This window comes from Vigna angularis, chromosome 6 (genome assembly GCF_016808095.1).
Source record: "Vigna angularis cultivar LongXiaoDou No.4 chromosome 6, ASM1680809v1, whole genome shotgun sequence".
Lineage (NCBI taxonomy): Eukaryota > Viridiplantae > Streptophyta > Magnoliopsida > Fabales > Fabaceae > Vigna > Vigna angularis.
Genome location: NC_068975.1, coordinates 28,570,132 through 28,582,998, shown reverse-complemented (window position 1 = coordinate 28,582,998; position 12,867 = coordinate 28,570,132). Strand labels below are relative to the sequence as shown.

Sequence of the window (12,867 nt, the reverse complement as noted above, 5' to 3'; positions counted from 1 at the left end):
AAAAATAATAATATTATAAAAACTAACAATTTTTAACATTTTAGAAACATCTAAAAAATATTTTTCAAAATGTTTTTGAAATATAATTTAATTAAGCGAGAGGTCCTCTCACTCGCATAAGCTCACCCAACAAGATCATTTGCTAGTCCAACGAGCAACCTGCAAAAGTTCTTACTAGAACAACTAGTTAAGGAGAAAAATGGTTCACCCAACTATCTCACCATTAAGCAAGATTCTACTATACTTTATCTAGTGACTAATCCTTTATGCTCTTGCATTAATTTCACCAAACGAGATATAGGTTCACTTAATGAATCAAATATTAAAAGTACTACTATTTTAAAAAAATATGAGGTGTTTATATCATAAAAATTTAAATTTTGATTAGTGAAAGGATGATGCATCCAATCTAAACCTAAAAATAGTTTACCAACTCATTAATTTGGTTCAAAAATGAGATTTTCAATTTAATTATTATACCTAACATCTCATTTTTAACTTTAACATAGTATTCCACTAAACCAATTTGATCAAATTGATATATTTTGGTTATTTATACAACTATAAATTACTCATAACATTCAACTTATATATTTTTCTCATCCAATATTCAAAAGTCATCAAATACACCGGTCCAAACAATATGAATAACCGATTCATAAATCAAACTAAATTCACTGTCACATCACACAAAATCTCTAACACAATATGAATAGCCTATTCGTAAGTTAAACTAAATTCACTACCAGATCACACAAAAATCTCTAACTCAAAACTGACTCATTTATCATTCTTCCACACAAACAAATTTTCTTATATAAGATATATTATGTCACTTTTATAACCATATCTTTTAAATTAGAATGATATCAGAAAACAAATTAGATCAAGTATCTTGCCTCTATAAGAGCTCCTTCTGTCATAGAATACAATAATTGTATAAAAAAATTCATATTGATGATATAACAATTCTAAACTTTCAAAAATTGATTACAAAAAAGTTAAAAATAAATTTACTTTGATGGAAATTTTAATTGCGTATTATTACTCTTTTCTACTCTAAAATTCTTATAATAAAATATGATATTCAAAATAAAACTATATCATCTTAAAATAAGCTCTTGAATAAGGAATATTTCTACTTTTTTTTATTTTAATAATAAAGTATTGAAACTTCAGAATACTTATACATTAACTAATTTCTAATTCCATGCCATAACAATAGAACATATTAATACTCATGTTTCCTTAAATATAATTCTTCAATGTAAATCTTCGGTACACGTAAAACGATTATTTACATGTTAGCGTCTTTTCCAGAAATTTTTAATGTGTATATGCTGAATATAAGACAGCAAAGAAGGTGAAAAACATGGTATTATGATTTACAACTTTCTAGGTCTTAAAATTTATTTCAAAGAGCATGTAGAATATAAACGTAAATTATACCAGCGTTTAAAACAAAAGATAAAATAAATATTAGCCAAAAAAGTATTTATCAAGAAGGTTGATTATCTTCAACATGCAACTCCAACGACAGAAATAGAAGGCGGTGAACTCATGGGTTGGTTGGTTACTATTTCTAGAAGTCTTCTACTTTATATTTGCATTCGTCCGCAAAATTTTGCAGACTTGAGAGCAAGAGGATAAATGAAAGAATTGGAATATGCGAATTTGATTATCTGGCTAGGGGCTAAAGGGTTCCCTCCATTGACCAAGCAATCATCGTAGGAGATCCTTTTAAACAATTTGGGGTTCACTAGTCTAGCAGAAGCAAACCAACCACAGTGGAGGTGAATGTCATGGGGAGGACATCCAGAAACACACGTGTTCTCAATCTGCACAACGAACTGTGGTATTCCTGTTGTAGAAATTGTGCTTTGTGAGATGCTTATGTCTTTCTTTGTGCAAGAACCTAAAATCATCATGATCAAAGGCACGGTCAAAAGGGACTCCAAAAATGAATAGAAAAATGAAATATATTTTTTAGTTTTTCATCATAGCTGAAAAAGTATATACCATGCAACGATTTTTTTTTAGAGGCAGCATCTTCTGCTTTCACTGACACTGTTATGGACCCGTTTCTGTCTTCGTAGAAAGAATGCAAAATCTGGGTCGATTGACCTGCTAACATATTATGTAAGCTTCAGGTTCACAGAAGCATAATCATTAGAGAAAAAAAAAGGTAAGGGATTTGCTTCAGTACCTGAATGCACTTCCTCATCACAAAATAGAAAATGTGGCATTGTGAAGCACAGGAAGATTATCAGAGGAATTGAGTTTGTGATAATCATGTTAATTGCAGAGTGATATGGCTATCTTTCTTTGGCTTTTTCTTCACAAACAAGTTTTTGGAAAGAATTTTGAAGGTGGTAGAGGAGGGGGTGCTCTCTGGAGGGTTGGTATGTGGTGACCCCTAGTGTACAACAATGCTATGATTGGTTTGCAGATTTTAAGTCCTCAGGAGGTTCAGGTCCCCCGCAGTTTTTATAATTTTCTATGCAGAAATATTTCCAATGTTACTACTTTTAGGCAATTTTATTTTTAATTATGGGCAAAATATAATTAATTATGATTTAAATTTTAATTATATTTAAGATATAATTATTTATGATTACAAGATATATATATATATATATATATTTTCCATTATTATAAATAAAATATTAATTATTATGATTTAAGTTTTAATTACAATTAATCATAATTAAAATATAATTAATTATGATTGATGATATCTTAATTTATTATATTTATAATTCCATAAAAAAGTAAAATTATTTCTATATTACTTTTTTTTATGATGAGAATATAATAAAAAATATTTATGATATAATATTTAAACCGAATTCTAACCTATTAAATTACATTTTTATCAAAATTTGTTTTCTTTTTTATGCTTTGTTTATATCCATAATTTTAGAAATTGATAAATCTTAAAATATTTCTGGAAAATTTAAACCCTTTTTTACCAACTTTCATCTCATTTCACTAATTTACAAAAAAACATTCTTTCAAGTATGACAAAATGTCAAGAATTTTTTCTACTGGACGAACTTTTCTCACATATGTTAGTTAGAGTATTTTTTTTATTTGTGAATTTATTTTTCAAATATTTTCTTATTCAGAGTAGAGATTGATTTTTTTATTGACATTAGATTCATATAATTTTTAATTATTTTTTCTAACATTTTTCAGATTTTTTGTAAATGGTTTTTTATCAACGTTATTAAAGTCATTGATTGATCCATATAGATTTGAACTATTTTTTCTAACTTTTTTCAGATTTTTTTTGTGATAATGGAATTATTTTTTGTAATAATTATTTTCCATTAATGTCTACAGAATAATTTTTATCAATGTTTTTTGTGACAATTTTTGCATTTAATATTTCTATATTTGGTAATGATTGAAATACTATTTCAAAACAAAAAAAAAATTATCTTCCTTAAATTGTTGGATACGTATTTGCATTATTTATTTGTTATAATTATTTACCTAATAAATTAATATATAATCAATCAATGATTAGTTTATCTTAATTATAATCAATTATAATTAAAACTTAAATTATAATTATTTATATATAATCACGGAAAATAGGTAGATATTTTGTAAATCATAAATAATTATATCTTAATTAAAATTATTTTAATTAAAACATAAATCACAATCAATTATATCTTAATCATATTTTAACTTTTCAAAAATTTTTTTCTGTTAATAGATTACAACAATGTTATAATCCATTACAAAGGCTTATGATTCGGTTTCATCCGCTGCATAAAAGTCGTGTATCCCTTACATGAATTTAACACTTTGTAATCAATTATCAGGAATAATTTAATAGATTTTATATAATCAAGGTTTATATTTCTAGATGCAGAAAATGAATACAAAAAGTAATATAAAAAAAGAAGGATCATTCCTATGTGGTATTTACGAGGCAACGTGGTTGAAAGGGAAGAACAAATTTTGTTGGTTAAAAAATAATTCTCTTTGTGTTTCCTCATACACAGCCTTAGTTCATGTATAACAAATTCTAATATTTCAGGTTTTTTTAGATTTTTGGGCCAAAATACTTCGATATTATCATAGGTAATAATTTTTATTTACAAGTCGTGCAGACTCCAACGATGAAGAAGTCGTACAAGAGTTACTGCCACAGTAAAAAAAAGTGAAGTTGGACACTCTACACGTTTTTTTTATCTTGAGTAATCGATTATAAATATATGTAATCCATTACATAGTGTTAGAATCATGCAAGAATTGCACAACTTATATACAACTGATGAAATTCGAATAACAGGTCTCTGTAATGGATTATAACATTGTTGTTATTGATTAACAGAGGGGAAAAAAATAGAAAAATTAAAATATAATTAATTATGATTTTAATAGGTTATGATTAATATATATATATATATATATATATATATATATATATATATATCCGGTTTAAATAATATATCATAAATGTTTCTTTATTATATTCTCATTATTAAAAAACGTCATAGAAACAATTTTACTTGCTCATCGTATTAAAAATTATAATATAATAAATTAAGATATAATCAACATAATTAATTATATATTAATTATAATCAATTTAAATTAAAACTTAAATTATAATCATTCATAATTATTTATATCTTAATCATAATAAGAAAAAATAGGTAGATACTTTGTAATCACAATTATATCTTATTTAAAATTAATTTAATTAAAACTTAAATCTTAATCAATTATATCTTAATTATATTTTAGTTTTCCAGTTTTCCTCTGTTAGACTTGTGATTCGAATTCCATCCGCTGTATAGAAGTTGTGTGCCCTGCACAATTTTAATACTGTGTAATCGATTATCAGGGATAGAAAAAATGTAAAAATGTACAAATTTATCTTTTTTATTATGAATATATCGAAGTCGTGTATCTTCTACTCAACTCTTACGTTTAAAGTCGTGTGGGTATCGCACGACTTGTCCATATACCTAATTAAAAAATTACTTAGAATTATAATATCAGAGTATTTTTTGTCTATAAACATAAAAAAGTTCCAATAAAATATAAAGAAGAAATTGATTTGGGAAGAGAAGTAAATCATAATGTTTGTTAATTGAACTGGGAAGTGTTAAGTATAAAGAAGAAATTACTCGAAAAAGTATTTATCAAGAAGAATGATTATCTTCAATCAGAGACACACTAATAATAATTCCACAATTATTTTAGAGTATTTCAAATTATATTTCTATTATAGTGTAATTTTTTTTCTCATTAATTATTGATAATTTTTTACGCTTAATTTTTGTGCTAATTTATTAATTCATTCATTTAGATTTTATTGTTAAAAATAATTTTAATTATAGGAAAATATTTATCTCAATTTTTTTTCTATTATAATATAAGATTATTTTACCATTAATTATTGATATTTTATTATTCTTTTAATTATTGTGTTAATTAATTAATTCATTACATTTTATTGATAAAAATAATTTTAATTATAGAAAAAAAATTATTTCAAATTTTATTTCTTTAATGATATAAGATTTTTATTATCAATAAATTATTTATTATTGAATTATATATTGAAAAATAAAATTATATTTTAAAATAAAGTGATGTTTATACATTATAAAAGTTTTTAACATGTTTTAAAACATTGAAATAAATATTATTTTTTCTTCAAATTATTATATTTTATCCGAGTGTTCGATTAACCATAAATCAAAGAATTAACTTTAATTTGAATTATCTAACAAATTACTAATAAAATTGGTATGTCAGAAAACAAATAGGTCGGTTATGAATTAGGACACATTAACCTTAACGTTGATTAATTTGAAAATAAAATATGATTAACCACAATTGGATTATGATTAAGTCAATATTAACTAAAAATTCATCCAAAATGTATAAATAAATGTTTGAGATAAAAAAGTAAATGACCGACATTTATGATCGACCAATTTACTTTTCAAACAATTGTTAGTGACTCATATCTAAGTTAAGTTCACCATCTGAATGATTGAACTATCATAAAGGATATACATAAAAAAAAAGTGTGAAATATAATAACACAATACACAAAATCATAAATTAATTAATAGCTTTTTGAATGTAAATTAATTTTTTAATTCTTAAAATTATAGAATGGTAATTATTTATTCCTAGAATTATAAATAAAATAAAAAATAAACTGACTAGATATTTAGTAACTTTAAAATTAAGTATAATTTTTTTTATATAACTTGAAGAGAAGTAAACTATAATGTTTTGTTAATTGATTTGGGAAGTGTTCATAAAGTATAAAGAAGAAATTACCCGAAAAAGAATTTATCAAGAAGAAAGATTATCTTCAATGAGAGACACACTAATAATAATACCACAATTATTTTACAGTATTCCATGCAACATGCAGCTACAGCCACAGAAATAGAAGGTGGTGAACTCATGGGTTGGTTGGTTATCATTTCAAAGAAGTCTTCTACTTATTCTACCTTATATTTGGATTCATCAGCAAAATTTTGCAGACTTGAAAGCAAGAGGGTACATGAAAGAATTGGAATATGCAATTCTGATTATCTGGCTAGGGATTAAAGGGTTCCCTCCATTGACCAAGCAATCATCGTAGGAGATCCTTTTAAACAATCTGGGGTTCACTAGTCTAGCAGAAGCAAACCAACCACAGTGGAGGTGAATGTCACGGGGAGGACATCCAGAAACACACGTGTTAACAATCTGCACAATGAACTGTGGTATTCCTGATGTAGAACTTGTGCTTTGTGAGATGCTTATGTCTTTGCTTGTGCAAGAACCTAAAGTCATAATGATCAAAGGCCCGGTCAAAAGGGACTCCAAAAATGAATAGAAAAATGAAAAATAATTTTTTATTTTTTCATCATAGCTGGAAAAGTAAGATATATATACCATGCAACAAATTTTTTGTAGAGGCAGCATGTTCTGCTTTCACTGACACTGTTCTGGACCCGTTTCTGTCTTCATGGAAAGAATGCAAAATCTGGGTCGATTGACCTGCTAACATATTATGTAAGCTTCAGGGTCACAGAAGCATAATCATTAGAGAAAAGAAAAAAGGTAAGGGATTTGCTTCAGTACCTGAATGCACTTCCTCATCACAAAATAGAAAATGGGGCATTGTGAAGCACAGAAAGATTATCAGAGGACAAGAGTTTGTGATGGTCATGTTAATTGCAGAGTGCTATGGCTATCTTTCTTTGGCTTTTTCTTCACAAACAAGTTTTTGGAAAGAATTTTGAAGGTGCTAGAGAAGGGGGTGCTATCTGGAGGGTTGATATGTGGTGACCCTAGTGTACAACAATGCTATGATTGGTTTGCAGATTTTAAGTCCTCTCTAGGTTCAGGTCCCCCGCTTTATTCATGGGTTATAATAATGGACAAACGGTTATTTTATGCATAAAATTTGACTGTTACGGTGATTTTTTAATGATAATTAATAATCTATAAACTCATTATGAAAGTCAAGTTTATTTCCTTCTATAATAACTGATTTCGAAGTCATTTATGTTATGAATTTCATTTGTTATTGCTGTACAAAAATTAATAATTTAATAGAATTTATATAATCAAGGTTTATATTTCTACATGCAGAAAATGAATACAAAAAATAAGCTAAAAAATGAAGGATCCTTCTCATGTGTTATTTATGAGGCAACATAAGGTTGAAAGGAAAGAACAAATTTTGTTGGTCAAAAAATAATTCTCTTTCTCTGTTTCCTCATACACAGCCTGAGTTCATGTATAACAAATTCCAATATTCCATTTTACCTTTTCTTACCCTTCTCTTTTTACATTGACATGGATATAGCATCTAGAGATGGGGACAATGCACCATGACTTGTAAGCTGTAAGAAGAAATTTACAGGGAAGCAATGGCAGTCCACTCTGTCAGAAGAAAGCGTGAACTTGTAAAACCGCTTCCTATTCTTCTAATCATAAATTTCTATTTTTTGTTTCACCTGCATAATATTATAGACCTATACCAACTTTGACAAAAAGAGAATTTGACCCTCCATGAATGATATCCATGCATGTGTAGACACGGTTGCATTGCATGCATCTCATGCATGTCTCATTCATCAAAAACTTATGTTATGAAACACTTTTTTATGTATGCATGTGTATGAATCCCCAGCAAAGTTATGCCATAAATAATGCTTACCACTTAGAAGGCACACACGTGAAAAGAAGATATGTGTATTTGACAGTGGAAGAAAGAGGGTCTATAACCTAGCAACTGGTTACAAAATGTGACTGAAAGATACCTCTGAATTCAACATTCATGCAACAGTTGTAAGTCACTGTTAGGTTGCCAAAAGACAAAGCAGCGTTTTACCGATAGTTGTGAAATGATGGATGAACTTGCATCTTTCTTTCTATGCTTCTGAGAGGCACATGTTTTTGGTTCAAAAACCCTTTGGATTCAGCTACGTACTACTTTCTTGTTCAGATAGGTAAAAGAATCACCATGAAGATGAATTTATTAGTGTGCAACTTATAGTAACCTAAGGTTTGGATCGAGGAGAGCCTGGTCACCCTGTTCGTGCATCTGTGACCAACCATGTGATTGAATTTAATAGCTGCAGCCACTTTAAATTTCACACATTATTAGGTTGCCACAATCTAATCATAATTAGAAACATAATTGACATACTAGCTAGTACTATATTGAATAAACTAAATTATTAACACAGAAATCAAATGGGAAATTGCTCTCCCTGGTCATCTTTTTTCATCATAAAAATCGACCAAGTTCGTAGCTAACTAGCTCCAATGCCAAACATACATTATTGGGTGAATGGAAGGTCACTTTCCTACTTTGTATCTGATCCCATTTTAATTAGTGTGGTGGGGTCTAATAAGTCAAGTTGGGTAACGCTATTCAAAGGAAAAAAATAAAAATCTATTTGACATTTGTTTTCAAAAACAGTTTTTTTCTTTTTAGAATTAACAAATTGATTTATAATGTTTGGTGTTTTAAAAGCAATAGTTTCCGATTAGATTTTAAATCATAAAAATAAAAACAAGATTCAAGAACGAAAAAGGAAGTTTCATTTATGATGGATTATGGTGTCAACAAGTTGAAACGGATACTTGCCAGATTTTTTAACCAAACGCATTTTCTCTCTATTCTTTCTAAAATTGATTTAAGAAATATATTCTAAAAATGAAATAAAAAAACTGAAATCCAACTAAACAAATCCCAATTTCCCTATGGTCATTTACGTGGGTCAATTTTGATAGAATGTAGGAGAGCTTTAAAAACTTTCTCCTTTAAAAAGCGAGTTCTTTTTGGTACAAAAGTTGTTTCATATTTGTGTGTAAAATATTTTAGATAAACTTTACAAATAAGTTTGAATTATGGAGAAATATTTGTTGATAACTTATCAAGGATCATAATCTATAAGTAATTATTTGTCTATAAACATCTATTAATAGTCAAATGCAAATTTTGGTTTTAGGTAAAATCTATTATTAAATATTGTGATCTAATTCTCCTCTTCTCCTTTGGTTTGATTCCATCTTGTCACTACTTATTACTACTTATTCCTTCTTTTCTTTCTTTTTCATCATCTCCTTCTCTTCTTCCTTTTTTTTCCTATCATTTTTTTCTTCCTCATTCTTTACATCCTATATCACTACCACTGTGGCCTCCACTATCATTATTCCCCGCTGCTATATTGTGCCACTTTCGTGAGTGCATGATTACCTTTATCTCTGTCTCTTCCTCTTCCTCTTACTTCTTACTATTAACGTAAAACCAACAATACGATAAGTGTACTTGTTAAATGTAAGATGTGATAAACATCATTCTCTCTCAAAGAATTTGTGCAACACTCGGCAACTCTTGCAATTCACAACTTAATTAGACACAAAGATAACAAAGCACGAAAACTCTGAGTTTTTATTAAATAGTTAATGTGAAACAAAAATTTTAATTTAAAGTATTTACAATTGTCAAAATTAGATTTCATCTACTTCATTCTCATGTATTCACAAATATCTCAATTCCAATTTCAAGTCAAAATCAACTCATATGATTACTCAAATCCTATTTGTAGTGACTTTGTGTTAGTACAAAACCAACTAAATGACAAGTGCATCGATCACACATAACAAGTGATAAACATTGTTTTCTTCCAATAAATTTGTGTAACACTCAATAATTCTTGCACCAAATAACTCAATTGACCACAAAGTTCACAAAAACACAACGGAAACTCTTTTCATCAAACAATTTGTATGCAACAAGAATTTTAACATAGATTATTTATAATTGTCAAAATTAGATTTGTTATATTTTATTCTCATGCATTCACAAATATCTTAATTCCATATTCAAGTCAAAATCAACTCACTAACATATTCAAATTCTATTCTTAAAGTCTTTTAGCCTATGGTCACACATTAGGTTTCAATCTCTTAAATCTTCAACAAGTGAAATCATGCATTAATTTCAAGAGTCTAAGATTATTAATGAATTAAGTTCTATTCATAGATACAAGCATTCATTAGATGTTTAGTTTCAAGTCTAGATTCTAAAGATATTTTCCAACACCTTAAGAATCACAAATCAAACATAAAAACAATGTATTAAATATGAAAATAAAAAACTAACTTATGAATCATGATATTTAATTAGTAAAACAATCTAATGACAAGTGTTATATTTGACGTAACAAATTTTAAAAAATTAAGTATAATAGTAATAAAAAGTAAATTTAAATTTAATTTACTCTCTCAAAATCATCTAATAAAATAAAAATTATTTCATTTATATATTGTAAATTAATTTTTATTTTTAATTTAAGTGAAATTTCCACAGTATTTACTAACATATATTACTATTTTATATAACAAAAGCATAAAAAAATTTGAAAAATGATGTGATCTAGTTTTTCTCTACCAAAAATGTTTCCCCGTTGATAGAAAAAAAGAAGGCTTGAGGAGTCTCAACTAGCACAAAAAAAAACACCAGTACATTTGTCATACAATGTGACACCAACTATGCAAATTTCATGAATGTCTGAGTGTTGCTCTCCAAGTATGGGTAAAGGGCCAAGAAGAAGCAAGAATATCCTTGACCAACTAAAGAACCAACATGGATCAATTTTCTCTCTGCATCCCATCGAAAGTTTCCTGGAAAAGTTTTCCAATAGGAATGGGATGATTGTCTTCTGAAAAAAAATTCTGGAATTGATTTAATGTATTGTGGAAACTAAAATCCGGAATGATGGGATACAGGAAGAAATTTAATGGAATAAAGGAAGCAACAATGGAGTAAAATTTTATTTTTAGGCTTATTATTTTTTAATTTTACCCATTCACAACCTATTTCATTAATAACCTATTCTAGTCTCGTACATGAGTAAAATATTTTTCTTTCATTTTAACATTATATTTCTTCCTCTCTTTCTTTCGTTGTTGTGAGATACTACAAGTTGCAAAGATTGGTGGTGGTGGAAAGAATTATCAAGCAGTCTCCCTCTCGTGGTGCAGTGCGTGGAATGGTGCAGTGCGTGGAATGGTGCAGTGCGTCGAATAAACCTTGAAATAAAACCCTAAAATAAAAAACGTAACCTTTAAACGGAGGTGACATCCTTCAACGGACGTCAACATCCTTCAACGGACGTCAACATCCTTCAACGGATGTCAACATCCATTTAAGGAAAAACGAATGTCGACATCCGTTTAAGGAAAAACGGATGTCGACATCCGTTTTAGCTTAAACGGATGTTGACATCTATTGAAGATGTCACCTCCCGTGTTTAAAGGTTACGTTTTTTATTTTAGAGTTTGTTTTATTAGGGGACATCCGTTGAAGGACCTCCGTTGATGTATACTTCCTCATGCTGGTTGATGCTCTGGACGTTCCTCGATGTTCCTCCACACCACGGCGGCGACGCTCCTTCACACCACGACAATGGAAGCTTTCAAACCAAAAAAAAAACTGGAAAGAAAAAAGAATGGAAGTACGGGAGGTGAAACGAAAATGGGAAAAGGGAAAGAGAGTTCCGTGGGTGGGTGCTGGGAAAGTAAAATTAGGGTTTCAAATTATTTAAAATAGGATAAAAGTAAAAATCTTTTTAACTTAAGGATATAATTGTATTTAAAATAATGTGAGGAGGTGGAGGAAGTATAAGGTGGTGGTGGAGGGAGCAACACCCTTTGTTTATTCACCAACCCCATTTCTTTAATTTCGGCCTAAAACTATGAAGGGATTCAAGTAATATAACTGGACCTATGCTGAAAGCCTCCAGTACAACAGGCTCAAAACATGGTATTTCTTTCTGCACCTCCACCTATTTTTTTCCTACCGCCCATATATATAAAATCCCCACTTCTGTAATTTGAAAGTATTTTTTTTCTTAAAAAAAAAAACTTGTGGCACAATCCGAAAGCAAAAGTGAAAACCTGAAAATTATATTTTTAATAAAATTTTTCGGATTTTGTAACTTAGAACCTAAAAATATGTTCGGAATAATTTAATTTGAAAGTCAACTAATTTATTGATCGTATAATATATAACTATTTTTTAACCATTATTGACTTTTAGATTATAAAAGTTACTTTTGACTTACAATCTAAAATCCAATTTTAATTTAAAATTGTAAAATTTAATTATTTTTTCGAATTACATAATTTAAAAACTATTTTCAACTTTCATATTACACAATAAAAAAATCAAAATGAAAATTTCTTTATGTGAGGATGCGGAAAGAAACATTAAAGACGACCTCAACATTATTTACAAGATTATAAACCGATAAATTGTTCCTTTTGTGATGTATAATATCAAATGCTCATCAAATAACATATAACTCT

The 12,867-nt window shown here is 28.1% G+C and overlaps 2 protein-coding genes across 3 annotated transcripts; both read right to left on the bottom strand.

The window, feature by feature from the left end:
- Positions 1–1,598: 1,598 nt before the first annotated feature.
- On the bottom strand, positions 1,599–6,455 carry LOC108341572 (TPD1 protein homolog 1). The gene is made up of 4 exons (XM_017579241.1): positions 6,387–6,455; positions 2,207–2,315; positions 2,020–2,124; positions 1,599–1,915 (listed from the first exon to the last, which is right to left on the bottom strand). Exons 1-4 carry the CDS (start codon positions 6,453–6,455, stop codon positions 1,599–1,601), a joined length of 600 nt encoding a protein of 199 aa, XP_017434730.1.
- On the bottom strand, positions 6,353–7,388 carry LOC108342651 (TPD1 protein homolog 1). 2 transcript variants are annotated; one of them, XM_017580445.2, is made up of 3 exons: positions 7,120–7,388; positions 6,931–7,038; positions 6,353–6,818 (listed from the first exon to the last, which is right to left on the bottom strand). In XM_017580445.2, the coding sequence occupies exons 1-3, from the start codon at positions 7,205–7,207 to the stop codon at positions 6,517–6,519; spliced, it is 498 nt and encodes a 165-aa protein (XP_017435934.1). In that variant the 5' UTR covers positions 7,208–7,388; the 3' UTR covers positions 6,353–6,516. The 2 variants fall into 2 exon arrangements, with proteins under 2 accessions (XP_017435934.1, XP_017435935.1); XM_017580446.2 differs by having other exon boundaries at positions 6,931–7,035.
- Between the last annotated feature and the right edge of the window lie 5,479 nt (positions 7,389–12,867).

What these genes read in the sequence shown, in the direction of transcription:
- LOC108341572 (XM_017579241.1), bottom strand. Translation starts at nt 6,455, where the DNA reads ATGAGTTCACCACCTTCTATTTCTGTGGCTGTAGCTGCATGTTGCATG. An exon ending in AATACTGTAAAATAATTGTG is followed by an intron (nt 2,316 to 6,386) that starts GTATTATTATTA and finishes AAAGAAAGATAG; the next exon opens with CCATATCACTCTGCAATTAA. An exon ending in TGATGAGGAAGTGCATTCAG is followed by an intron (nt 2,125 to 2,206) that starts GTACTGAAGCAA and finishes ATATGTTAGCAG; the next exon opens with GTCAATCGACCCAGATTTTG.
- LOC108342651 (XM_017580445.2), bottom strand. Translation starts at nt 7,207, where the DNA reads ATGACCATCACAAACTCTTGTCCTCTGATAATCTTTCTGTGCTTCACA. An exon ending in TGATGAGGAAGTGCATTCAG is followed by an intron (nt 7,039 to 7,119) that starts GTACTGAAGCAA and finishes ATAATATGTTAG; the next exon opens with CAGGTCAATCGACCCAGATT. An exon ending in TACAAAAAATTTGTTGCATG is followed by an intron (nt 6,819 to 6,930) that starts GTATATATATCT and finishes TTATGACTTTAG; the next exon opens with GTTCTTGCACAAGCAAAGAC.